Here is a 26,668-nt window from a genome sequence, read left to right as displayed (position 1 = left end):
TTCCAGGCAAAAATTCTACCGAAAATCTACAGAATTTCTCTAAATGTACTAGAATGTACCGTTACAATTCAAAAAACCTCCTAGTAAAATCGGCAGGTAGAGCAATGATTTGGGGACATTTTAAGTACTATAACACATTTTCCGGAGTCATTCACAATCAAAAATCTCGCGACAGTATTTAAAATTGAACGATTTTCAAATTTTTGAAAATTTCAAGTAATTCTAGAAATCTGACAGTTCAAGTGAATTTAAATAGAAAATAAGAAAAATACTAGTGCATCGTTATACTTTCTTTGATATTCGGCTGATTGTGTTACAATATGATATTTAAGTTTTTTTAAATCTGTTCAATGATTTTTTATTTTGTGCTATGTCGATTTATTGAATAATTTATTTTCATATAATTCACGATGTAAAGGCTGCTTGTTTAAGGAATACAAATCGAATTCATCAACCGTCGATGTTTGACTGTTATAAGCCGGATACCAAATAATTTTAAAGACGATTGAGTCACCCGTGTCCTATAGAGAAAATAATTTTTCCTGCGTACCTAACGTAGTTATTTCTTTCTAATGTTTGTATGTAAAGTTTGTAGAAATCTAGAATATTTTCAGCAAACCTCCAAGTGTTTGCTATATAATAAAAGATAAAAAGTGACGAATTTTCAGATTTACCGCATAGATGAATGATTTTTATTTTTTTTATATTTCCAATTTTCTTTAAGCAAAACCCTTTCGGGTATATTATTATTAATTGGTATTGTCAGAAAAACTAATTAAATTTAAATTTAAAAAAAAACTAATTAAATTAAATTTTGCCCTATTGTTCATATATGTAAAAAAATACACCGTATCAGACTTCGTTGGACTTTCTAAGGCTAGATATAAGACATTGAGGCCATTTACATCACCGCATTAGATTGGGATTTGTTTAATTTTTCTCGATATAAACAGCAAATCCAATACGACCCCTCGTATCGAATTGGATTGGATTTAAATTGTTCCAACTGTCCCAAACATTTTCGGAGCGCGCGAAGCGAAATTCGGAGTTGCATTTGACGTTAAAACTAACCTATCATTTGTGTTGTTTTGGTAAGGAAGTTGCACAAAATAAAATTTTCAGGACTTTTTTTGTGTATTGTGCAAGGATATGGGCAATGACAAGTTTAAAAGAGGTGGCAAAGCAAGGAGACTAAGCTCCTCTTCTAAATTGATCAGGAGAAGGAGGTTGTTGTGATGATAACTAAAAAAATCGCAACCAAGAAGTTTTTGCAGAGTTCCTTAAACAAGGATATGAACGTAATATTAAGCAAATTGTGTAGTTAAATTTAAGAATCTTAAGCAAAATATCCAACTTAAATTGAAAATATTATTTTTAACCTCACAAAAATGGCATCCCGCTAAAAATCCAATTCAATCTCAACAGTACGATGTAAACAGACAAGATTGGATTCGGATTTTGGGACAATCCAATCTCAATCTAATGCGACGATGTAAATGGCCTCATTTAATTGATTTTGCTTATTAGAATTAAATTAGCAGTGAATAGTGTCCCGTCCCGTCCCCCCGTAGAGATTTTTTTTCAGTCAATTGCAATAGCTGTGATTTCTTAAACCTTGTCAGAAGAAAAACATAGAAAATGCATTTTCACGTGGGAAATAAAACCAAAACAAAAGTGAAACTGCCGGAAAAGTAAAATTAAAAATGTTTAGAAATGTTGTTGTGGGAATATCTGGAGGAGTGGACAGTGCTGTAGCTGCATTACTTCTTAAGAACAAAGGTAAAGAATCAAAAAACAAATAAATAATATTTTTTCATAAAATAATAATTCATTAATTAGGATTTAACGTTCGAGGAGTTTTTATGAAAAACTGGGATATTGTAGATGAAAAAACAACTTGCACAGGAGATCAAGACTTTGAGGATGCCCAGAGAGTTTGTAGACATCTGAAAATACCCCTAATTCAAGTAAATTTTGTGAAGGAATACTGGAACAATGTTTTCAGGTTGCTTTTTTGTTTCTATATTGTATTTTAAAGGAAATTTTACAAAATTCTTTATTTCAGGCAATTTCTGGAGGACTATGAATCTGGATTGACTCCCAATCCAGACATACTCTGCAATAGATTCATAAAATTTGACAATTTCTTTGAATTTGCAACATCAAGGGATAAATTAGGAGCCGAAGCTATTGCTACTGGTCACTATGCAAGGACAAATTTTGGGGCTTATCTTGAAAAATACACCCCTGAGAGAAATGCCAAGCTTCTTCAAGCCAGAGATACCTTTAAAGATCAAACATTCTTCCTCTCTAATATTCCACAGAGAGCCCTCAAAAAGACTATGTTTCCTCTGGGAGATTTAACAAAGGATCAAGTCAAGGCAATAGCAATGGATTCTGGAATGGGATTTCTCTTGAGAAAAAAAGAAAGTACAGGGATATGCTTTATTGGACATCGAAACTTTCAGGAGTTCATCTCAGAGGTGAGAAATTTTCATGTTAAACCGCATAGGAGTTTTTTTAAGACCTTTAAATTTATTCCGTAGTACATCGTTTCGAAGCCTGGAAAACTAATAGATATTGATACGGGAAACATAGTAGGGAGTCACAATGGCTTTCACCATTGGACTGTTGGTCAGAGATGTCGTTTGTCTGGATATCCACAACCTTATTTCATAGCTCAAAAAGATCCAAATACAAACAACATCTTTGTGGCGCAAGGAACAAACAATCCTGCTCTATTTTCTAAGAGATTTTTCACAGAATCACCCTACTGGATTGACAAAAGCTGTGCACCCAATGTTGACAAGGGTTTTCATTGCAAATTTAGATTTCAGCACACAAAACCTCTGACTAGGTGTGAAGTGAAAAAGAATCCTGAAAGATCTAATGAACTATTAGTGATCCTTGAGCGACCTTTAAGAGCTATAACTCCTGGACAATATGCTGTTTTCTACAGTGAGACGGAATGCTATGGCTGTGCTAGAATAATTAATCCAATTTGTGGTGAGAAAGTGCTTGAAAGTGAATATGAAATTACCATATCCTAAAACCTCTAAAACTTCTAAAAATTGTGGTATTTCCGTTAACACTAAAATAGAGGGAAGTAGAAGTGTGAAGTTTGCTTTAAATAACATAGAAAATATTCGTCGAAAAACGGGTAATTTTCAAAGTTTTTGTAATTCCATTTGTAAAAACTTCCACTATGTGCTTGTTTTTGTTATGATTTTGAGATCTCTGCAGTAAAAATTTTAAGAAAATCTTGTAAAAAGCCTCGAAGATTGTTAAATATGGAGACTATGAATGTAAAAATCAAATTAGAAAATCTGGAAGAGCTTCAGTGTCGTGAATGTGGTGAAAATTTTCAAGAAAATATCCTGTTTGAGAGTCACAGAAAATCACAACATTCATCTTTCAAGTGCAATATCTGTTCTTCGGACAAATATTCTCTCACTGATTTCGAGTACCATCTGCAGAAGCATGGAGGATTCAAAATTTTTACATGTATATTGTGCCAAGCAACATTTACCGTCCTTGCGGACCTCAACAATCATCTTCCCATTCATCTAGTCCAAGAGCCAATGTCAAATGAGAAAACTGAGCCGGATGATGATATGATGAAGTACGAAGTTGTTTATTCTCCTGAAGACGAGACAGAGAATCATGAAGAAGCATCTCAAGGAAGTCCTAAAGTAGAACATCCACCAGATGATGATCCACAAGAAACAAGCAAAAGTAAACGAAAACGTGGACGTCCCCGTAGGATTAGACTCAAAGATGAGGGGAATGCAAAGAGATTTGAATGTCCACAGTGCTTCCATACATCCAAGAGCGCGTCAAATCTCAAGAAGCACATCCGAACTCATACTGGCCTTAAGCCCTTTGAGTGTGCTGAATGTGGCAAGTGCTATTCTGAGAAGTATGATGTCCGAATACATTTGCAGCTGAAACATACCAAACCCAAGAAGCAAGAAATTTGTCCCTTCTGTGGGAAAAAATTCAATTTCACAATTCGCTTGAAATCACACATCCGAGCAATTCATCGACCTCGAGAGAAATTCCCATGCTTCATCTGCGGAAAAATCTACTCCACCCGAGGAGGTCTCTATTTCCATCTGAAGACCCACAATACAGAATCAGAAAGACATAAGTGCTCTGAATGTAACAAAATGTTCGATAAGCAGCATTATCTTCAACGTCACTATCGTCATGTACATGCATCCCCACGATTCTTCTGTGAATGGGAATCTTGTTCTTTTCGGTCCAATTCCCATTCAGTCTTAGTGGAACATCTGAGAACTCACACAGGAGAAAAACCCTTTCAATGCAATATTTGCAGCAAATCCTTTGCCACAAAAGCTGCCCTGTCCAGTCACATGTCTCAACGTCACAATCCTGCAACGTTGCAGTGTGAATTCTGTGAAAAAGTCTTCAAGATTTCTGCAACTCTACGTTGTCATGTAAGACGTGTGCATATGGAGCGAACTGTAGTATGTCCTGTGTGCGATAAAAAATATGCTACCAAAGGAGACCTCACCAGACACATGAAAGATAGTCATGCATTGAAGAAAGAACAGAGATTGTAAACGTTTTCTTTTGAAGAATATTTCAAATGTGTGCAAATACTAGATAATAATGTGATTTATTTTATGATAGTCAAATAAAGAAGATTATAAGGTATAGTGCCCTCAAGTCGACCGGTTCCTCAATTCGACCGGTAGAGTTATTTATTCAATTTATTTATATTTGCACTAATATTTGGCGTATGATCTAACATTAATAGGTCAATTATTCCATAAATAAATACGAATCAGTGACAATTTTATAGAAATTCACCATTAAAACATTCAAATATTGACCACCGGTTGAGTCGAGGGCACTTTACCTTATGTAAATTAATATTTTTAGCTTTTTGGTTTCTTAATCCTATTCATCCTTCGCATAGTAAAAAAACCGTTAATACGCGTATATTCATAAATTTCTGACTGGTCGAAACTGCTAGAATGAAAAAAGTAAGGTTATGTTGACGATTTGTTTACCTAGGATAGTGACACGAATTATCAAAATAAACATAAAATTCTAAAAACATCAATTCACTTGTTATTTATAAAGTTAATATTATCAATATTTAAATTGTTACATCACTATAACTAATGAGAAACATTTAATTTTATTAAATAAACCGCTAAAGGGAAAAAGTGTATCAAATGGATATTCCTCCTCAAAGTTCTCAAATGAAATTAGAATATTCTGATAATATCCAGTGCTTTGAATGTGGTCAAATCTTCTTAGAATGGCCTGAACTGAGAAATCACAGAGCAAGTACACATAAGCTATACACGTGTAAATCCTGCCCGAAAGAAGAAACATCCCTGATGGACTTTGAATACCATCTTCAAATCCATGGGGGAATGAAGGTATTTAAGTGCATCATCTGCAATGAAAACTTCTCTTTCCTTTTTGAGCTCAATGATCACCTTCCACAACACTTGCCTGAATTCAAAGATGTAAAGGAACATGAGAATACAAATTCATTATTCTCAATTTTTGAAGTTAAAACAGAAAACTCTGACGAGGATGGAACTAATTGCAATCGCAATGTCGTGGATGATATGTCCACTGATAAAGGAAAAAATATTGATAGTAACGAAGTAGTAAAACTTCCTGAATCAAAGGAGATAGAGCAAGGATACAGGGAAATCACAGCAAAATCAGTGGATTCTTCTGAAACTAAAAGTCCTGCCAACCAAAAAATCCAAATTTCTGAGAAACCACCAACCAAAAGAAGAGGAAGACCTCCCAAAATCCGAAATGAGGAAGAATTGCCTAAATCAAAAATGTATGTGAAATGTCCTAAATGTCCACACATCACAAATAATAGTACATATCTCAGGTATCATATGCAAAAACACAGCAATTTTAGGCCATATGAATGTGCACATTGTGGAGCTAAATATAAAATGTTAAAGAGCTTGGAAAGTCATTTAATTATTAAACACATCAGGTCGGAAAAAACGGAAATTTGCAATGTTTGCGGAAAGGCATTCTACATGCGCTTAAATCTCCAATTACACATGAAAATTCATGATACCCATCGAGAAAGGTATCCATGTACTGTGTGTGGCAAAACATATTCTACAAAGGGTGCACTGAGCCTTCACATGGATAAGCACACATCCAATAATCCAGAAAAATATCCTTGTCCAAAATGCGGAAAAGTTTTTGACTTTCGCGTATCTATGATCTATCATCATCGAAGACATTCTGCCGTGAAAAAATTTGCCTGTGATTGGGAATCCTGTGACTATCGGACAAGTGTCCATTCGAGATTTCTGGCTCACAAGAGAACACATACCGGTGAAAAACCCTATCAATGCAGCAAATGTAATTCATCATTTATAACTAATGCAGCTTTGAAGCACCATTTCATTCAAGTTCATCAACCACCAACACTTCAATGTAGCTTCTGTGACAAAGCTTTTGCCATTAAACCCAGTTTGAATGATCATATTCGAAGGGTTCATCTGGAAAGAACAGAACCATGTCCTGTGTGTAATAAAAAATACGGCAGCAAAGGAGATGTAGCGAGGCATATGAAAGATTGCCATTCTGGACCAAGAGTATACAAGAAAAAGATGCGAAAATCACAAAATTAAAATTTTCATAGACCTCATAATTTGCTAATAACAGTAAAAAGTAAAAATATTGTATCCAACTGATTATAAATACATAAATAAAATATGATCAGTATTATTGAAATTTGAAAAGTAAATTTTCGTCTAAAAAATTCTTCAATGAAAGCTTTTACAATTGTAGTAAAATTAAAAGAAAGCAAAGTGAAGAACAAGAAGAATTAATCAATGAAAGCTCAAAAACTGCTAGAATACCATTAAACATCAGGGATGTACTTCAAGTATTTTACAAACAAATTATAATTAAACATAATTCGTGATTTTTTTTTAATCAGTAAAGTTTTGAAATTTCAAAAAATTAATGAACAATTCTAAAAGAGTATAGTGACCCATTGCAAAAGCAGGCAGATATTAAAAATAACTCTAATTTTAAGCATCAATATTGAAGTAAACAAAAGAAAAACACAATTATTCTATGAAAAATGGATAATTCAATAGTTAAAATAGAATCTACTAATGATATTTATTGTCGAGAATGTGGAGAAATCTTCAAAGAATGGACAGAATTCCTCAATCATCGAGAAATTTCCCATAATCTCTACACCTGCAAATCATGCACAAAAGAGGAGACATCTCTACTGGATTTTGAGCACCATCTTCAAATTCACGGTGGATTGAAGTTATTTAAGTGCATAATTTGCAATGAACACTTCTCTTTTCTCTCTGAACTCAATGATCACCTTCCCAGTCATATGCCTGGTTTTATCGAATCAAAAGAACTCGGAAGTACGGATAGTAAGCATCCATTATTCTCAATCGTTGAAGTTAAAACAGAAAAAAATGACGATGATGGAAATAATTTTGATTGTAATGATTTACCGGATTTACCACAAACGGATACAAATGTACAAGATAATTTTACAGAAACAATGAAGATAGATAAGAAGAAGACAAGGGAAGGAAAACGAAAAGGATCTTCTAAAATACCAAAATTGACGATTGTGCCAGAATTCAAACTTAACACTTTTCAAAGGGATCCCTGTGAGGCTACTCCTCTCGTTGCCAAACAGCCAGTCAAAAGAAAATGTGGACGACCGAGAAAACCTATTGAAGAATTACCTAAAATATTTAAATGTCCTCAATGTCCATACATCACGAAAACCAACACAAATCTCAAACTTCATATACGAACGCATAGTACGGAAAAACCATTTGAATGTGCTCTCTGTGGAGTTAAATACAAAGTAATGTTTAGCTTAGAAAGTCACATGCTAATGAAACACAATCCGTCAAAGAAGAAGACAGAAATTTGCAGTATTTGCGGAAAGGGTTTCTACATGCTCCGAAGATTGCAAGTACACATGAAAATTCACCAAAGCCAACGTGAAAGATATCCATGTACTGTATGTGGCAAAACCTATTCCATGAAGAATTCATTGAATCTTCACATGGAGAAACATCCAACTGATAAGCAGGAGAGATATCCTTGTCCCAAATGTGAAAAAGTATTTGAATTTCGTCAATCAATGATGTACCACTATCGAAGACATTTTGAACAAAAGAAATTCGCCTGTGATTGGGAATCATGCAATTATCGAACAAGAATTCAATCATTGCTCCTGGTTCATAAGCGAACACACACAGGAGAAAGACCTTTTGCATGTAGCAGATGTACTTCTGCATTTGCAACTAATAAGGCTCTGAAGCATCACATCATGCAAGTTCACGAACCTCCAACTCTTCAATGCAAATTTTGCGATATGGTCTTCCATATTAAGCCCAGTCTTAATTCTCATCTACGGAGGGTTCACTTTGAAAGGACAATCCCATGTCCTGTATGCAACAAGAAATACGGGAGCAAAGGAGATGTGACCAGACATATGAAAGATAGTCATTCCGGGCACAAAGTACCCAAGAAAAAGTTGATTGCTTCACAAAAAATACTAACTCCGCTGTAAATATATTTTCAATTATTATATTATTTGTCCTAAATATGTAAAATATTCTAAATCTATTTAGTATCGTCTGACTGTTGTAAAATATGTTACTTTTTAGCTATTGAAGTAAATAATTTAGTTGTAATTTCAGAGACTATCAGAGAATGAATTAAACTTTTATCACACATATTAATTTGTAAATGATCTTTCTGGAAATAAGTGATTTTGAGATAGAATAATACTACAATGGAAGAAAAATGACTTATTCTGAAAATTTATGTACATGTGCCAGGTTTATTAATAAAATAAATAAAATTATTCATCATAAACTCATTCTTTTGGTTTCGGCGGGAAATAAAACTCGTCTAAAATTTATGAATGAAAGCTCCAAACTGCTAGAATATCACTAAAGCTGAGGTTATAAACAAGAATAAAGTGATTAAAAATCATATTTTTTACAAAATATCCTGTGGGATTTTAAAAATTTTGAAAAATTGTGAAAATTGTACACCTTTTCTTTTATCAATAATTTTCTAAATTAATTATGAAATACACGTTTAATAGTCTTTAGCATTTTGCTAAAAAGCCAGGCGGTACTATATGGACTCTATTACAATTGTAAACAAATAAGCAAAACATTACAAAAAATGGATGATTCGGAAGTCAAATTAGAAACTAATAATTATCTGTTTTGCCGAGAATGTGGACAAGTGTATAAGGAATGGGCAGATCTTTTAAATCATAGAGAAAGTACACATAATCTGTATACATGCAAATCCTGCGCCAAAGAAGAAACATCTCTGGTAGACTTTGAATACCATCTTCAGATCCATGGGGGAATGAAGATCTTTAAGTGTATCATTTGCAACGAAAACTTTTCCTTCCTCTCTGAACTCAATGATCATTTACCGACTCATATGCCAGATGATAGAACTACTCCGCCGGATGATGAAGAATACCCTCAGCCCCTTCAGACAATCACTGAAGTACATAATGATGAAGTAAAAGCAGAAGATTCTGACCAAGCTGATAGGCATTTCGATGAGACAGAAGAAAATGAAGATAGTCGAGATTCCAAGGATCTTCTTAGTAGAATGCAAATGATGAAGAAAAAACCAGAAAAACGTAAAAGAGGACGAACTGAGAAACAAAAATTGCAATATGCCTTACTTGAGAAGGCCTTTAAATGTCCACAATGTCCTCACAGCTCAAAAACAGCATCCAACTTGAAGCTGCACCTTCGAACGCACACCGGAATCAAGCCATATGAATGTGCAGTGTGTGGAAAGAAATATGCAGTAAAAGGCAGCCTAAGAAATCACCTGATTATGAAGCACAACAGGAGCAAGAGGAAAACTGAAGTCTGCCAAATTTGCGGAAAAGCATTCTACTTTGTCCAGAGATTGAGGATACATGTGCGAGAGATTCATTCATCTCAACGTGAAAGATATCCCTGTTTTGTATGTGGGAAAACATATGCATCGAGAGGAACTGTGGCCATTCACATGCAGAGTCATGCCAAACAATCTGGAGCTCATCCCTGTCCCAAGTGCAATAAATCTTTTGACACCCATGTAGCAATGCTTCAGCATCATCGTCATATGCATGTTGCCCCAAAGAAGTACCTATGCAATTATGAGACCTGCAACTTCCGATCAGTATCCCGATCAGTACTTCTAGAACACCAAAGGACACACACAGGTGAAAAACCCTTCCAATGCAGCATTTGCAATACTGCCTTCGCCACCAAAGCTGCTGTTGGACGTCATGTAGCTCAACGCCACAATCCTGCCACGCTTCAATGTGAATTCTGTGAGAAGGTTTTCAAAGTCTCCGCTACATTGAGATGTCATATCCGGAGAGTACATTTAGAGAGGAAAATCCCATGCCCTGTGTGCGATAAGCGATATGCATCGAAAGGAGACCTCACCAGGCATATGAAAGATAGTCATTCCGCAAAAAAGAATAAAACAGAAAAAGAATAATAAATCTATATACAAGATCAAATTGATCAAAGCCAATTATAGGCTTCTTGTTAATGTACAATGCTAAGTCAAAAATAAAACTTTTTTTTTAGAAATTATAGAGTTTAGAGCGTATCTAGCACTAAGGATAACGCTGTATAATAAAGTGCATATAAACATTTATTTTTCCTAAAAATTCGGTTATTTGGGAATTTATTTTATTCTTATTCAGCTTTTGGGGCTTTGTTAATACTGCTTTTGGTTTTGGAGGCTTAATGAATTTTGTACATTTTTTTTAAAAGATTTTGGTGTATGTAGACTTTGACTACATGTATAATGTACATTCAATTTTTTTATTATTTATTTTAATTCATTTACAGAAGAAAACATTTCTAAATCTTGAATGAAATTGTTTTATGGTTCTTTATTTCTTTCAAAGCTCCAATGAAAATTTCTACTTGTCTAATTATTTGTACGAGCTTAAAACTGCTAGAATAAGCTCAGTTTTTTTGACATCAAATTAAAAAAAAACTTGTATCAAGAAGTAAATATTTATGTTCTTTAGTAAAATTGGCCGTCTGAAAAATTATAGAAACAAATTTTTAATTCAATTTGTCCAGAGAAAGCAGTGCTTTATTTCTAACCCTTAGAAGAAAATCAACCCTGAGAAGGAAATCATTAAGCAGAATTTACAAGAAAATGGAAAGTTTGGAAGAAGTTAAACTTGAACCAAGAATATTATTGCTGGGAATGCGGAGAGACATTCAAAGAATGTGAAGAACTCTTAAAACATAAAGAAAATTTACATGATCTCTACACCTGCAAATCTTGCACGAAAAAAGAAATGTCTCTGATGGACTTTGAATATCATCTTCAGATTCATGGTGGATTCAAGATCTTCAAGTGTATCATCTGTAGTGAAAATTTTTCTTTTCTCTCTGAGCTAAATGATCACCTTCCTAATCATTTGTCCAAAGATGACATTTTGGAAATAACTGAATCTCCGAAAGTACCCACTCAAAATGTTGAAGTAAAAATTGAGAAATCTAAAGATGAACAAGCCAATGAAGATAAACAAGATAAAGAAGCCAATGAAGAGAATTACTTTGAAGATGATATTCCTGCTATAGAAACTACTAAGAAAGATGAAGAAACAAATCCATCTGAATTAATGGAACAAGAACAAGTTGAAAAGAAAAAACGAGGAAGGCCTAAGAAAGGCAAATTACCAAAAAATAGCAAATTGCCACATTCACTGTTGGAAAGAAAATTCAAATGTACTAATTGTCCTTTTGCTGCAAAAACATCTACAAATCTTAAACTTCACTTTCGAATGCACACCGGAATCAAGCCATATGAATGTGCAGTCTGTGATAAGGCATATGCAGTAAAAAAAAGCCTGATAAACCACCTGTTTATGAAGCACAACAAGAACAAGAAGAAAACCGAAGTCTGCCAAATTTGTGGAAAAGCATTCTACTTTGTCAAAAGCTTGGAGATTCACATGCGACAGATTCATCCATCTCAACGTGAAAGATATCCCTGTTTTGTATGTGGGAAAACATACGCATCGAGAGGAACTGTGAGCACTCACATGAAAAGTCACATCAAACAATCCGGAGATTATCCTTGTTCCAAATGTAATAAGTCGTTTGACACCCGCGCAGCAATGCTTCGGCATCTTCGTAACATACATATTGAGCCAAGGAAGTTCCTATGCAATTATGAATCCTGTAACTTTGGTACAATATCCCGCGCAGTACTTCGGGAACACGAAAGGACTCACACAGGAGAAAAACCCTTCCAGTGCAACATTTGCAATACTACCTTTGCTAAAAAAATTAGTGTTGAACGCCATATAGCGCAACGCCACAAACCGGCCACGCTTCAATGTGAATTCTGTGACAAAGTCTTCAAAATCACTGCTTCATTGAGACTTCACATCCGGAGAGTACATTTAGAGAGGAAAATCCCATGCCCTGTGTGCGATAAGCGATATGCATCGAAAAGAGACCTCACCAGGCATATGAAAGATAGTCATTCCGCAAAAAAGAATAAAACAGAAAAAGAATAATAAATACATATTCAAGATCATGTTGTTCATTCTTAATTCTGTTCTAACCCTTTTAAGGACGATTGGAACACCTGTGTCCCACAAAGAAAATAATTTTTCCTGACTACCTAAAATTATTTTTTTCTTATGTTTACATAATTGTAAAGTAGAAGGTTGAATGAATCTACGATATTTTTTGCAAGCCTCTAGCTATTTGATATGCAGTAAATTATTTAAGCTCAAAGATGGCAAATTTTTAAATTCTCAAATTAATAATTGATTTTATTTATTTTTTATACTTCCAATTTTTTTAAGCAAAACCCTTTTGGCATTAAAAACTACAATACTCACACGTAATATTTTTCATTAAAGCGAAAAATATTATTCATTAGTATAGTCAGAAAAATTACTTAAATTATTGGGCTATTTCTGTCCCTATCGTTCATAGAAGCACAAAATACACCGAATCAGCCTCTGTTGGACTTTCCAAGGTTAGATGTAAGACTTTTCATTGATTATGTTTCCCAGTTTAATTTATATTGTTGATTTTCAGTCCGTAAAAAGTGTCTCGTCGTTAAAGGGCTAATAAAGTAATTTTTGGCTAAATTATATACAATGTTAAATCGAAAATTAAAACTAATTTTTCATAACTTTATTACTGTTCTGCCAATATTTTTAGGGGCTCTGGAAACATACCTAAATAACTTGAATGAAATTAAAAATTTCTTTCAATACGCGAATGAAAATTTCTACTCGTCTAAATTTATACGAGCTTAAAACTGCTAGAATGCCAAAAAGCTCAATTGTTTTGACCTCAAAATATAGTAAAATTTGGAAGCAAGAAGTATCAAAAAGAAACATCAAGTAAATATTTACGATTTTTTGTTGCCCAAAAAAAAAAAAACAATTTAACTGAATTATATATAAAAAAATATTTTTTTTAGATCAGTGTCATCAGTCCTCTTATAAGAAGAACCCAATAAATCCTGATAAAACTTTCAATAAAATGGAATGTTTAGAAGTAAAACTTGAATCAAATGAACCAATTTGTTGCTGGGAATGCGGTGAGACATTCAAAGAATGGACAGAACTCTTAAAGCACAGAGAAAGTATACATGATCACTACACCTGCAAATCCTGTACGAAGGAAGAAACATCTCTGGTGGACTTTGAATATCATCTTCAGATCCATGGAGGAATGAAGAACTTTAAATGTGTCATATGCCATGAAAACTTTTCCTTCCTTTTTGAGCTCAATGATCATCTTCCTAAACATTTATCCATGGGCAAAACTACGAAGAAATCAGAATCCGCGAAAGTATCCTCTGAAAATGTCGATGTAAAAAGTGAGGAATCTGAAGATGAAGAATCAAATGAAGATAACCACTTCGAAGATGATATTTTTACTGAGACAGAAACCGCTAGGAAAGATGAAGAAACAAATCCACCTGAATTAATCGAACAGGAAGAAGTTCAAAAGAAGAAACGAGGAAGACCTAAAAAACCGAAATTGCCATATTCACAATTGGAAAGAAGATTCAAATGCCCTCATTGTCCTTTAACTGCAAAAACATCTACAAACCTTAAGCTTCATCTTCGAACTCATACAGGGGAGAAGCCATTTGAGTGTGCCGAATGTGGAAAATGCTATGTGCAGAAGATTGCTCTGAGGATACACATGACTATGAAGCACGACAGTAACAAAAAGAAGACGGAAGTTTGTCAGATTTGTGGAAAAACCTTCTATTTCATGCGCCGATTGAAGAATCATATCCGTGAAATTCACACCAATCGAGAGAGATATCCTTGTTCTATTTGTGGCAAAACCTACTCAGCCAAGAATAGTGTAGCTATTCACATGCATAGCCATTTCAAAAAAGCCGAAGCATTTCCTTGCCCCAAGTGCAATAAGAAATTCGATACTCACGTCCGGATGATGCAGCATCATCGGCAAGCTCATATCTATGCCAAGCAACACAAATGTGAATGGGAATCATGTGAATACAGTACTTTTTGCAAAGCAATGCTCCGTAAACATCAAAGGAAGCATACAGGAGAAAAGCCGTACAGTTGCAACGTTTGCAATAAATTTTTCTCTTCAACCACCGGCCTAAACATCCACACTGCTCATAAACACGGTGTACCAACTCATCAGTGTACACTTTGTGAGAAATCCTTTAAAGTACAGGAGAGCCTCAAGAAGCACGTACAGAGAGTTCATGAGGAAAGGAAATTTCCCTGTCTGGCATGTGAAAAGAAATATGCTTCCAATGCAGATGCAATGAGACACATGAGAGATACTCATTCCATAAGGAAGACAGAAAAAGTCAAAAAACAGCAGTAAAATTATTTTGTAACAATTAAGGATAATAAGAAAAAGACACGCTCATGGTAAATGTAGCTTACTAATAAATTTAATAAATTTTTGAAAAATTTATTAACACATTAAAATGTTTTCGTAGTTTTATGGATAAAATATTATATTGCTCATAATGGGACGGACCTATATCCTAAATCCTTAAATTTCAAATAACTTTGAAAAGTTTCAAAAGCATATCATTAAACATTGAAAAAATCATATCCTAACATTTTTCCATAAGCTACAACTGCTAGAATGCAAAAGTTCATTTGTTTTGACCACATAAACATAATAAATAGCAAATTTGTCATTCAGCAAACTCTAATTCAAGTAACTATTTATGATTTTTTGTGATATCAAGTAGTCTCCTAAAACGTTTAATAATTTTTTTCAGGAAAACATCAAAGTTTTTTGAAGAGCTAATTATAAAAAAAAAGTCCTCAAATAATTTCTAAGAATAATGGACAATCTACAGGTAAAATTAGAATCATTTGAACATATTCGCTGCTGGGAATGTGGAGAAATATTTAAAGAATGGACAGAACTGGCAAATCATAGAGAGAATTCACACAATCTTTATACTTGTAAAACTTGTACAAAAGAAGAAATATCTGTAATGGACTTTGAGTATCATCTTCAGATCCATGGTGGAATCAGACTCTTCAAGTGTATCATCTGCCATGAGAACTTTTCGTTCCTCTTTGAACTCAATGATCACCTACCCAAACATTTATCTGAAGTCAAAGATTTGGAGAAAATTGAATATGTGAAAGCATCGGAATCACATGAACATGATGAACCCTGCTCCCAAGATATCGCTATAAAAACAGAGGATTCCGATAATGAGAGCAACAACATGGACCAAGACATTTTTCCTGAGACAGAACCTGATCAGAATGAAGAAGAGGTCAAACATTCTGAGCTAATAGAAATGGGCCAAGAGTACAAAATAAAACGAGGAAGACCCAAGAAAACAGAATTGCGACGTCCCAAGCCCGAACGGAAATTTAAATGTCCTCATTGTCCTAAAACTACAAAAACAGCTACAAATCTCAAGCTTCATATTAGAACTCATACCGGTGAAAAACCATATGAGTGTGCTGACTGTGGAAAATGCTATGTCCAGAAATGTGCATTAAAAGTCCACATAACAATGAAGCACGATAGGGACAAAAAGAAGACGGAAATTTGTCAGATATGCGGGAAAGGATTCTATTTTTCGCGCAGATTGAGGAATCATATCCGTGAAATTCACACCAATCGAGAGAGATATCCTTGTTCCATCTGTGGTAAAACCTACTCGGCCAAGAATGGTGTGGCCATCCATATGCAGAGTCACTTTAAAAATCCTCAAGCATTCCCATGTCCCAAATGCAATAAGAAATTCGACACTCATATCCAGATGATGCAGCACCATCGACAAGTTCATATTTATGCTAAACAACACAAATGTGAATGGGAATCCTGTGAATACAGATCTTCTTGCAAAGCAATGCTCCGCGAACACGCAAGAAAGCATACTGGAGAAAAACCCTATGGTTGCAAGATTTGCAATAAATTTTTCTCTTCCACTACAAGTCTCAACAGCCACAATGCTCATAAGCACGGTGCGCCAACACATCAGTGTACACTTTGTGAGAAATCCTTCAAAGTACAGGAGAGTCTCAAGAAGCACGTACAGAGAGTTCATGAGGAAAGGAAATTCCCTTGTCTGGCATGCGAGAAGAAATACGCTTCTAATGCAGATGCAATGAGACACATGAGAGACACTCATTCCATAAAGAAAAAGAACGACAAAGTAAAAAAGCAGGAGTAAGAAAGCTATTTTAAAGAATATTAATAATAAAAAAGGATCAGAATAGTTTTACTTAATTAAATTTGCGACAAAGTTATTGAATGTATTCTGTATATCGTAAGTTCCAACGTTATTTTAGAGGATCTACCTATGGGAGGGTAAGGGAAGTATAAATTTTTAAGAAACTTTCTTCAACATTGGCAAAAGTACTTTATATTTTGATTTAATTAACCATAGTTTGGGACTATTGATAGTTATAATATAAAAAAGAAAAATATTTCAAACATTATTGAAAAATTTCATGAAATTTTGTATAATTTGATCCTAAAATTTTCGTATATGAAAGCTTTAAACTGCTAGAAACTTTTGCATTTGTCAACAAAATTTCATACATCCTTTTTGAAGTAAAAATAATTACGCATATTCTATTTTAGTTTTATTTTATGATATTTATAATAACTTCTTTGCTTTTCCAGAAAAAATATTCAAACGTTGGAAGAACAGCCAGTATAAAGCCTTCAAAGAGTTTCCAAAAGTATGGACAATTTAGAAGTAAAACTTGAATCATTTGAACACAATAGCTGCCGGGAATGCGGAGAAACATTTAATGAATGGACAGAACTGATGAATCACAGAGAGAATTCACACAGTCTTTACACCTGCAAGACTTGTAAAAAAGAAGAAATATCTGTAAAAGACTTTGAGTATCATCTTCAGATCCATGGTGGATTCAGGCTCTTCAAATGTATCATTTGCAATGAAAATTTTTCATTTCTCTGTGAACTCAATGATCACCTTCCTAAACATTTATATGAAGTTACAGATTTAAAGAAAATTGAATATGTGGAAGTATCAGAAGCACATGATGAACCCTGCTCCCAAGATATCTACATAAAAACAGAGGATTCTGATAATGAGGGTAACAATTTAGATGAAGATGTGTTTTCTGAGACAGAACCTGGTAAGATTGGTGAGGAGGAAAGGAAATGCTCTGAATTAATAGAAATTGATCAAGTAGACAAAATAAAACGAGGAAGACCGAAGGAGACAGATGTACCACGTCCTATGTTGAAGAGGAGATTTAAATGTTCTCATTGTTCTACAACTACAAAAACAGCCACAAGTCTCAAACTTCACATGAGATCTCATACCGGTGAAAAACCATATGAGTGTGCTGACTGTGGAAGATACTATCTCCAGAAGTGTGCATTGAAAATTCACATAACTATGAAGCACGACAGAAACAAGAAAAGGACAGAAGTTTGTCAGATCTGTGGAAAAGGTTTCTATTTTGTAAGGAGATTAAAGGAACATATTCGTGAGATTCATAAGAAACCACGAGAGAAATATCAAAGGATCCATACAGGCGAGAAGCCTTTTAGTTGTAAAAAGTGCAATAAAGTTTTATCTACAAAAAATAGTCTAAAAGTTCATATGGCTTCTCATGGTGCACCAATTCATCAGTGCAATTCTTGTGAAAAATCCTTCAAAATCCGAGAAAGTCTCAAGAAGCACGTGCAGAGAGTTCATGAGGAAAGAAAATTTCCCTGTTTTCACTGCGGAAAGAAATACGCTTCCAATGGAGATGCAATCAGACATATGAGACAAACCCATTCCAAAGGAGAGAAAGATTAAGCCGAGAAAAATCAACAAAAAAGAACAATCTTAAAAGATTAAAAGGGTAATAAAAAGTTTCCTTTTGAATTTCTATATCTATTAAATATTGTTACACCTCTACAAAGAAAATTTTGTACTTCTCTAAGTAAATAAATAATAAGAATATGAATTTTTGTAAAGTATTAGAGTTAAATAAAATTATAATTCATTTAGATCAAATTGAAGATAATAGTTGATTTCTCGATAGCCCGATCAATATTATAATTATCTGAATGTCTACATTCTACATATCGTCGGTTGCCTCAGCAACTGTACTAACTGCATCAGCTTTGTGTCTGCGTGCATTGTAAACGCCGCGCAGCGATGCGTTGCTTACAACGAATGCTGACACAAAGCAAATGCAGTTAGCACAGTTGCTGAGGCAACCGACGATATCTAAACGTACTCTAGTACAATGCCATTGAAACAGACCAAAAAGATCAAGTATCTCGTGATGTTATTCATTAGCGATGGTAAGATTATGAATACTAAATGCTCGGTGCACATTGTTCAGTTTTCTGAAAGAGTTAAGCGATAAGAAATTCAGCAGAAGAGTACTAAGTATCTAAATCTGAAGGTTTGAAAGGCTCTTTAGTTCTAAGGTGTGTTCACCGAGAAAAATGGAATTAAATTAAATTAAATTAAATATTTTGCATTTAATGTCAAAAATTCTGGGTAAATATTCGAATAAATTGACTTTCCTTTCAATGCTTTCAATACAAACGAAATAATTTTGATTTTGAAAGTAATCACAATAATTTCAAATATTTTCGCATTCATACGAAGAATTAAATAATTTTTCTTTTAGCGCGAATGTTTAACTTCTATAATTTCTTATCAAGCAAGTTTTTTTTGGAAAATTTTGAGTTAGCATTTGATATTAAAGGGGAAAGGTTTATTTAGACCTGAAAAAAGCACTAGAATTGTTTGTTATATTTAGAAATTTTGGAGATTCGGAAAGTAGGATAAACCTCCACTTTAGTAATCCTAAAAAAAAAGACCGCGATAGCGGTTGGAAATTTAAGAAATTTTCCCAACATTCTTCTTCTTCTTCTTCTTTATTTTATTTTTACGGCTGTCGGATTCAATTTAGATCCATATAGCCAACGGTCATATTTACAGTTTTGTTGTGTTTTTGTTTGTGGTTTTCCTTTTATACATTGTTTGTTACAAGTTATTGTTCTTTTGGTTTACATTTGTTATTGTTATCACAGTAAATGCGTATTAATAGGATCGCACATTTCCCTTTCATCTCTGAAAGCGCAGACCTAAATAAAGTCAAGGAATGATTTCAATAGTTTATATGTTTATAATCTTGTTTTAACAAAGTATTTTTCTTTCTTTATTTATTTATTTATATTTTTTAAATATTGATTTTAGCCATTTTTAAGAATTTTAAAATTTCTTTGTAAATTTCGTTATTTGTCGATTTTAAAATTGTTTTGAGATCATTATTATTTTGTGTTAAATTTTTGAAATTGCATCTGATATTGTCAAATTTTTTACATTTCAAAATTAAATGTTCACAATCTTCAATTATGTTACATATTTCACATAAATTATTGTCTTTTAATTTTATCAAGTGAAGGAATCTTTTATCTAGGCAATGTCCTGTTCTTATTCGTGATATTATTTTTAAATTGTTAACATTAATATTTTTTTCTTTAAACCAAATTTTTTGACTAATTTCTCCATTTCTAACTTCAAAATTGAATTTTCCTTTTTCATTAGACACTTTTTCATATTCTCTTTTCCATTTATTCAACATAATTTCTTTTCTAATTTTATGAGATTCATGTATAGTAATTAAATTATTGACTTCATTATTAGAGTTTGTTGCACTTTTTGCTGCTCTATCAGCTTTTTCGTTTCCTGCTAATCCACAATGTCCCGGTATCCATTGAATTATCACATTAATATCACTGTTGTTTATTAAGTTTTTGATTTTATTTTCATAGAACTTTTCACTTTTATTTAGTATTGATAAACACGCACTTCTTGAGTCTGTTAACACTATTATTTTAGATTTTTTCATTTTTACACTTAAGTATACAGCTAAGTAAATCGCTATTAGTTCAGTTTCTTTTATAGACACTTTTTGTAAAAGTTTAAATTGCATTATTTCTTCTGATTTTTTAAAATATATTCCGACACCTCTCGATTCTCCTTGTATTGATCCATCAGTAAATATCTGTTCATAATCACTTTGTCTTATAAGTTCTTCATTCACTATTTGTTTAATCATTAAATTATTTATTTCATTTTTTTTATCAATGCCATTTAATGACGGAAACACTTTTAAATTTTTAGGATTGGTCTCATTTTTTAATATTGGTGCAATGTTTTTTAAATAAGAATGGTTAGATTTCACTGTATTTATTTGTGGTAGATTTGCTGCATCCATGTTGATTGATGTTTTTTTGGAGATGTATTTTGCTGTTGTTTGTTCAATGTCTAATTGTATGGGAAGCTGTCCTGTTTCTGCTAAAATAGCATTTACGGGTGTCGATTTCGTGTAACCCATTATTGTTCTCAACGACTGGTTTGCAATTATTTGAAGAGGGTTTTTGATGTAACTGTTGTATTCAGTTTTAGAGTGGTCATAAAAAGCAGGAGATCCAAAAAGAATTCTGGATCTGATGAGAGCATTGTAGACATTTAACAGAATTTGCGGATGTGCACCTCCATTGAACTTACTCAAGATTTTTAGCATATTGACATAAGGTTTACAATTTTCTTTTAAAGATCTTAAATGAGAGTTGAAATTTAACTTATCGTCTACGTTAAGACCTAATATTTTTTGACTAAAGACTCTCTTTAATTGGATTCCTTGTAAATGTATACAATAATCATTGTTGAACTTACTCCTATCAAAAATCATGTAATTGCATTTTTCTGGATTTATGTTTAGTCCAATTTTATTTAAATTATTATTGAAATTTGAAATATAAGAATTTGCATTTTGAAAAAGTGTTTCTGTGTTTTTTCCTGATATTATAAGTGCAATATCATCTGCAAATTGCATAATAACACAATTGTTTGAGTTCAATTTATGTAGTTCTGTAGTATAAATATTAAATAGTATAGGACTTAATTTGCTTCCTTGTGGCAATCCTGAATTTGTGATAATTTCTTCTCTATTTGTTTCTGTTTCTAATACAATTTTTCTATTAATCAAAAAGTTTTTAATCCAGTTAATAATTTCTTGAGGAATTTTCATATTAATCATTTGTTTAATCAATATATTAATTATCACTTTATCGAAGGCTTTACTTATGTCTGTCATTATGATGAGAACTTTTTTATTATTTTCTTTATTTATTTTAACAGTTTCCATTACTTTCAATATGTAATCTGTAATATTTCTATTTTTTCTAAAACCGTAAACATTTTCTGGAATTAGTTGATTTTCATTTAAATATTCTTCAATCATATTTTTTACTATTGAATTAAAAAGTTTTGCTATGTTGTTAATTAAACATATTGGTCTATAATTTTCAATGTTAGTTTTATCTTTATTTGGTTTCGGAATTGCTATTACTTTAATTTCTTTCCATTCACTTGGTACTCTTTGTGACTGCCATATATCATTAAAAGTCTTGACTATTTGGTTGACAGTATCAGATGTTAACATTTTCATAATACCATTTGAAATTTTGTTTAATCCTGGAGCTGTATTTTTACTTTGTGATATAATATCTGATATCATATTATAGTTACAAAATTCATAATTTATTTCGGTAAAGTCTTGCTGCTCTGTCATTACCTCTTCAATTTTAAAATTATAATGTAGAAACTTTTTAATATTTTCTTCATTTTCCAAAATATTGGTATTTGACCTATGTTTTTTGTGGTTAAACTTATTTATATTATTCCATAAAGTTTTAATATCTTGATTAGGATTAATCTTTTCTAGAAATTCATTCCATGACTTTTTCTTATCTTTCTTAACTTCTATTTTAAATTTGCATGTAATTTTCTTAAGTTCAATAAGTGTAAAGAAATCTTTGGTTTTATTATATAATTTTAATTTAGCTTTTTTAATTTTCCACAGCCTTTCTAATTTACTTGACCACCAAGGTTTAGGAACGTATTTATTATTTTCAGTATCTATTTTTATAGTATTAGCTTTGATAATGTTTTTAATTTTAAATTCAATGTCTTCAATATTTTCATCTTCTTGTATTTTTAAAGTTCTGATTTCTTTTTCAATCTGCTTTAAATTCATTTTATCTCTTATGTTATTAGAATAAATTCTATCACTAGTTATAATATTTATTGAAATTGCATAATGATCTGCTAATAAAATATTTTGATCAACTGTCCAACTAATATTATTTATCAAGTTTTGTGATATAAAAGTTAGATCAATTGCGGAACTTAAATTTCGGTGTAAATTTCTAAATGTATGGGTACCGTCATTTAAACAAATAAAATTCGAATCTGTTATCAATTCAGAAATCAATAAACCTCTTTGGTCATTTTTTGAATTATATTCCCATAACTCATGGTGAGCATTGAAGTCACCTCCTAATATAACATTATCTGTTTCATTAAATTCATTAATTAGGATTTGTAATTTCTCTTTAACAATAGTTATGTTAGTATCTGGAGGAATATATATTGAAATTAAATAATACGTTTCATTTGCTATAGTGATTTTTACTTTTAATACTTCTATAGGATTATAATTAATGTTATTAAGAACTTTTGCGCAGATTCCGTATCTAACTGCGCAACCCACCCCTCCATGCCCAAGTTCTCTGTTGTTTAAAAATAATTGAAATCCTGATAATTTCAGCCTTATTTCATCTTTAGTCCATGTTTCACTTAAAAGTATTATATCTATTTTATTATCATTACTATATTTAATGAGAGCGTCTTTGTTAGCATAAAGGCTTCTAATATTTACCTGACATAACTTAATCATCATTAATCCAAAATATCTTGATTTTCTTCAAGAATTGTCAGCAACCTTCTCATCATGAGTGTATGATTTTTTTGGCTCTCCTCTGCAGTAGCCAGGGTACAGATCTCTCGGAGCACCTGTTTCACTTTGTCATTTTGCAGCTTCATGTTGTCCAATTGGGTCTGCAAATCTGCCGTTTTTTGTGATAATTCCTTCAATTTTGCGTATTCTTCACTCAAGTCAATCCTTGGGAGTCTGGGAAACGCTGTTGTATTCTTCTCTCCTTCTTTTAAAGCTTGAACTGCTTCCTTGTAGGTCATCTTCTCCTTGATCATGATTTTGGTTAGTTCCGCTTGTCTGATTCTTTCTTTGCAGGTTCTGTCATTTGTTTGATGATCCGTGGTTTCACAAAACTTACAGAATTGCTCACATTCATGTTGTCCTTCAGTTTCCTTTGTGCAGATACCACATTTTGGCTTTTGTCGGCAAATTTTTTTGTAGTGACCATAACTTAAGCATTTGACACAATAAGTTGGCCTGGGAAAGAAGAATCTTACCCTGAAGTTGATCATGAATAGCTTCACTGTTCTGGGAAGTGTAAAACACCTGAAGTGGATTTTGATTTGTTCCATCGGTGTTGCTTTTTTGTAAACTGGATCCCACTTAGTCATTCTTTCAATCTTTGTGATTTGGTTGTCACTGTCCAAGGCTTCAAGAATTTCCTCTGTTGTGTGTGTTATAGCCACGTTGTCAATTATACCAATTGAATTTAGGTACATTGGTGGGATAGAAACATTCACATTTTGAAGTCTGGCCAAACTCTGACTTTTAAGAATCTTGTTTGCAGAATCAGCGTCCTTTAGTTTCACCTTCACACTGTGATCATCGAGTTTAATGATTTGGTCAATTTTAGGTCTCCCAACGCTGATCAATACGATTTTAGCAATCTCAGTATAACGCAGTTCTTCGTGTTTCATTATTATGAAGAATGGTCCTTTGTCGTTCAACTGATATTTGAGTGGAGACTCAGTTTTTGACTTTGGATCGTTTGGCGTCATCTGTTGGCTGGTAGAAGAAACACCAATTATATCCTCTAACTGAGCAGAAGAGATGGTGATATCATCCGCCATTTTGATTTGCTGATTTCTTTCTTGCCGCATGTCGTCGTCAGGAACCAGTATTCCATCTTCATCCATTTCTCTATCACTCATCGTGGATTTTTCTTCACACTGATGAAATCTCTGTTTATCAATCTCTTCACTGCGCTGATATTTTGACTTCTGGTATCTATTTAGCACTGAATTCACTCTTTTATTCTTGATTTTCTTGTTTTTAGGCATTACGCCATCAAACTCTTCGAATTGTCAATTATTTCACAATAGATATTTTGAATCTCGAAATATTCAAATAATCACTTGATTTTAAACACTTTTGTGTAATATTTTCACTGAATTTAAGTTTATTTAACTGTTTAGATTGAATTTTTCTCACCTTTAAATTTTTGACATCCGTTCTCTTCAAGCTTTTGTAGAGGAAACGTTTCCCAACATTAATTTTTGCACGAATTATTTTCGTATAAAATTGTACGTAATCGCGTTATAACTTTTAACTGCTAGAAAAACAAAAGCTTTTTTACTGACAGATGTTTGGTGAAAGCTTATTTGTTTTGGCTAAACATTTGTGAGTTTTCAAGTTAAATTTCTTCTTTTCAAAGGTAAATATACATGTCTTCTAAACTATATCTTAAACTTAGGAAATTAATTATGTATTTATTTGATTTCATGTTTTTTTTTTTTTAGCATAAGTATCCAATTTATAAGAAAAACACATCAAGAGATTATTAAGAATATGGATTACTCGGAAATTAAACTTGAATCATTTGAACACAATCGCTGCTGGGAATGTGGAGAAACATTTAAAGAATGGACAGATTTGGTAAATCACAGAGAGAATTCGCACATTCTTTACACTTGCAACACATGTACGAAAGAAGAAAAATCCGTGATAGACTTTGAGTATCATCTTCAGATCCATGGTGGAATCAGGCTCTTCAAATGTATCATTTGCAATGAAAATTTTTCATTCCTCTCTGAACTCAATGATCACCTTTCCAAACATTTATCTGAAGTAAGAGATTTGGAGAAAATTGAATATGTGGAAGCATCGGAAATACATGATGAACCCTGTTCCCAAGATATCGATATAAAATCAGAAGACTCTGATAATGAGAGTAACAAATTAGATCATTTTCCTGAGACAGAAGCTGATCAGAATATAGAAGAGATTAAATATTCAGAATTAATGGAATTGGGTGAAGAACACAAAAACAAGAAGACATATAATAAGTCAAAAAAGCCAAAACGAGAAAAACTTAAGAAAAAAGAACAGTCACGTTCTAAGTTAGAAAAAAAATTCAAATGTCCTCATTGTCCTCAAACTGCAATATCACCCGCTAATCTGAAGCATCATATTCGGACTCATACAGGTGAAAAGCCATTTGAATGTGCTGACTGTGGAAAATGCTATCTTCAGAAGTGTGCATTGAGAATTCACATAACTATGAAGCACGATAGCAATAAGAAAAGAACGGAAGCATGTCATCTATGCGGGAAAACTTTCTATTTTACACGTGTCCTAAAGAATCATATTCGTGAAATTCACACCAATCGAGAAAGATATCCTTGTTCAATTTGCGGCAAAACCTATTCGTCCAAACACGCTGTTGACTCCCACATAAAGAGTCACGTAGAAGAACCTAAAGAATATAATTGTCCTAAGTGCGACAAGGTATATAAAACTTATATAGGGATGAGGCAACATAATCGCCAAGTTCATATTTTTGGCAAGCAATTCAAATGTAATTGGGAATCCTGTGAATTCAGTAGTTGCAACAAAGAAAGACTGATTCTACATAAAAGGACACATACGGGCGAAAAGCCATTCAAATGCAAATTATGCGGTAAATTTTTCTCTTCAAAAAGCAGTCTCAAAAGTCATATAGTTTATCACGGTGCACCAATGCATCAGTGCGATCTTTGTGAGAAATCCTTCAAAACCCAACAATGTCTCAAGGTTCATATACACAGAATTCATGCAGAAAGGAAATTCAATTGTCTGGTATGCGATAAAAAATATGCTTCCAATTCAGATGCAATGAGACACATGAGAGATACCCATTCCATAGGAAAGAAAGACAAAATCGACAAAGTCAACAAACAGGAGGAAGAAGGTTGTCTTCGAATTAATAAAAAAGTTTCTTGTTGAATGTAATTATCTAATAAATATTGTTAAATCAAACAAAATCATTAAATGCATTATTTACACTAGACTCTTGTTTGGTTCTTTTAAGATCGGGTTACTTTT

General features: G+C 32.9%; 11 protein-coding genes across 11 annotated transcripts in view; 9 read left to right on the top strand and 2 right to left on the bottom strand.

Moving 5' to 3' along the window:
* Positions 1 to 26,668, bottom strand: part of LOC129803021 (SAP domain-containing ribonucleoprotein) — a 36,579-nt gene that overhangs the window by 3,252 nt on the left and 6,659 nt on the right. The window lies entirely within an intron of this gene.
* On the top strand, positions 1,611 to 4,692 carry LOC129803012 (mitochondrial tRNA-specific 2-thiouridylase 1). The gene is made up of 4 exons (XM_055849303.1): positions 1,611 to 1,779; positions 1,840 to 2,005; positions 2,066 to 2,483; positions 2,547 to 4,692. The coding sequence occupies exons 1-4, from the start codon at positions 1,704 to 1,706 to the stop codon at positions 3,048 to 3,050; spliced, it is 1,164 nt and encodes a 387-aa protein (XP_055705278.1). The 5' UTR covers positions 1,611 to 1,703; the 3' UTR covers positions 3,051 to 4,692.
* LOC129802995 (zinc finger protein 26-like) lies at positions 3,291 to 4,692 on the top strand. Its single transcript, XM_055849280.1, has one exon. It carries the CDS (start codon positions 3,291 to 3,293, stop codon positions 4,584 to 4,586), a length of 1,296 nt encoding a protein of 431 aa, XP_055705255.1. The 3' UTR covers positions 4,587 to 4,692.
* LOC129802965 (gastrula zinc finger protein XlCGF26.1-like) lies at positions 5,049 to 6,759 on the top strand. Its single transcript, XM_055849229.1, has one exon. The coding sequence runs from the start codon at positions 5,208 to 5,210 to the stop codon at positions 6,654 to 6,656; it is 1,449 nt and encodes a 482-aa protein (XP_055705204.1). The 5' UTR covers positions 5,049 to 5,207; the 3' UTR covers positions 6,657 to 6,759.
* LOC129802957 (gastrula zinc finger protein XlCGF26.1-like) lies at positions 6,869 to 8,898 on the top strand. The gene has a single exon (XM_055849218.1). The coding sequence runs from the start codon at positions 7,115 to 7,117 to the stop codon at positions 8,588 to 8,590; it is 1,476 nt and encodes a 491-aa protein (XP_055705193.1). The 5' UTR covers positions 6,869 to 7,114; the 3' UTR covers positions 8,591 to 8,898.
* On the top strand, positions 8,965 to 10,649 carry LOC129802982 (zinc finger protein 26-like). Its single transcript, XM_055849254.1, has one exon. It carries the CDS (start codon positions 9,217 to 9,219, stop codon positions 10,552 to 10,554), a length of 1,338 nt encoding a protein of 445 aa, XP_055705229.1. The 5' UTR covers positions 8,965 to 9,216; the 3' UTR covers positions 10,555 to 10,649.
* On the top strand, positions 11,257 to 12,628 carry LOC129803033 (zinc finger protein 62 homolog). The gene has a single exon (XM_055849351.1). It carries the CDS (start codon positions 11,378 to 11,380, stop codon positions 12,605 to 12,607), a length of 1,230 nt encoding a protein of 409 aa, XP_055705326.1. The 5' UTR covers positions 11,257 to 11,377; the 3' UTR covers positions 12,608 to 12,628.
* On the top strand, positions 13,536 to 16,761 carry LOC129805481 (zinc finger protein Xfin-like). Its single transcript, XM_055853457.1, has 2 exons — positions 13,536 to 14,926; positions 15,402 to 16,761. The coding sequence occupies exons 1-2, from the start codon at positions 13,593 to 13,595 to the stop codon at positions 16,759 to 16,761; spliced, it is 2,694 nt and encodes an 897-aa protein (XP_055709432.1). The 5' UTR covers positions 13,536 to 13,592.
* Positions 17,207 to 18,536, top strand: LOC129803017 (zinc finger protein 878-like). The gene has a single exon (XM_055849315.1). It carries the CDS (start codon positions 17,278 to 17,280, stop codon positions 18,373 to 18,375), a length of 1,098 nt encoding a protein of 365 aa, XP_055705290.1. The 5' UTR covers positions 17,207 to 17,277; the 3' UTR covers positions 18,376 to 18,536.
* LOC129802988 (uncharacterized) lies at positions 22,350 to 24,791 on the bottom strand. The gene is made up of 2 exons (XM_055849266.1): positions 23,309 to 24,791; positions 22,350 to 23,225 (listed from the first exon to the last, which is right to left on the bottom strand). The coding sequence occupies exon 1, from the start codon at positions 24,643 to 24,645 to the stop codon at positions 23,329 to 23,331; it is 1,317 nt and encodes a 438-aa protein (XP_055705241.1). The 5' UTR covers positions 24,646 to 24,791; the 3' UTR covers positions 22,350 to 23,225; positions 23,309 to 23,328.
* On the top strand, positions 25,109 to 26,633 carry LOC129802973 (zinc finger protein 888-like). The gene has a single exon (XM_055849243.1). The coding sequence runs from the start codon at positions 25,154 to 25,156 to the stop codon at positions 26,567 to 26,569; it is 1,416 nt and encodes a 471-aa protein (XP_055705218.1). The 5' UTR covers positions 25,109 to 25,153; the 3' UTR covers positions 26,570 to 26,633.

This window comes from Phlebotomus papatasi, chromosome 1, assembly GCF_024763615.1.
Source record: "Phlebotomus papatasi isolate M1 chromosome 1, Ppap_2.1, whole genome shotgun sequence".
NCBI lineage: Eukaryota > Metazoa > Arthropoda > Insecta > Diptera > Psychodidae > Phlebotomus > Phlebotomus papatasi.
Note: the sequence above shows the minus strand (reverse complement) of the source record. Positions and strands in the feature narration are given on the sequence as shown.

Excerpts from the sequence above, each read along its gene's own strand:
- LOC129803012 (XM_055849303.1), top strand. The coding sequence starts at position 1,704 with ATGTTTAGAAATGTTGTTGTGGGAATATCTGGAGGAGTGGACAGTGCT. Across the intron at positions 1,780-1,839 it reads ATTACTTCTTAAGAACAAAG|GATTTAACGTTCGAGGAGTT; the intron begins GTAAAGAATCAA and ends TTCATTAATTAG. Across the intron at positions 2,006-2,065 it reads TACTGGAACAATGTTTTCAG|GCAATTTCTGGAGGACTATG; the intron begins GTTGCTTTTTTG and ends TCTTTATTTCAG.
- LOC129802995 (XM_055849280.1), top strand. The coding sequence starts at position 3,291 with ATGGAGACTATGAATGTAAAAATCAAATTAGAAAATCTGGAAGAGCTT.
- LOC129802965 (XM_055849229.1), top strand. The coding sequence starts at position 5,208 with ATGGATATTCCTCCTCAAAGTTCTCAAATGAAATTAGAATATTCTGAT.
- LOC129802957 (XM_055849218.1), top strand. The coding sequence starts at position 7,115 with ATGGATAATTCAATAGTTAAAATAGAATCTACTAATGATATTTATTGT.
- LOC129802982 (XM_055849254.1), top strand. The coding sequence starts at position 9,217 with ATGGATGATTCGGAAGTCAAATTAGAAACTAATAATTATCTGTTTTGC.
- LOC129803033 (XM_055849351.1), top strand. The coding sequence starts at position 11,378 with ATGTCTCTGATGGACTTTGAATATCATCTTCAGATTCATGGTGGATTC.
- LOC129805481 (XM_055853457.1), top strand. The coding sequence starts at position 13,593 with ATGGAATGTTTAGAAGTAAAACTTGAATCAAATGAACCAATTTGTTGC. Across the intron at positions 14,927-15,401 it reads GAAAAAGTCAAAAAACAGCA|AATAATGGACAATCTACAGG; the intron begins GTAAAATTATTT and ends ATAATTTCTAAG.
- LOC129803017 (XM_055849315.1), top strand. The coding sequence starts at position 17,278 with ATGGACAATTTAGAAGTAAAACTTGAATCATTTGAACACAATAGCTGC.
- LOC129802988 (XM_055849266.1), bottom strand. The coding sequence starts at position 24,645 with ATGCCTAAAAACAAGAAAATCAAGAATAAAAGAGTGAATTCAGTGCTA.
- LOC129802973 (XM_055849243.1), top strand. The coding sequence starts at position 25,154 with ATGGATTACTCGGAAATTAAACTTGAATCATTTGAACACAATCGCTGC.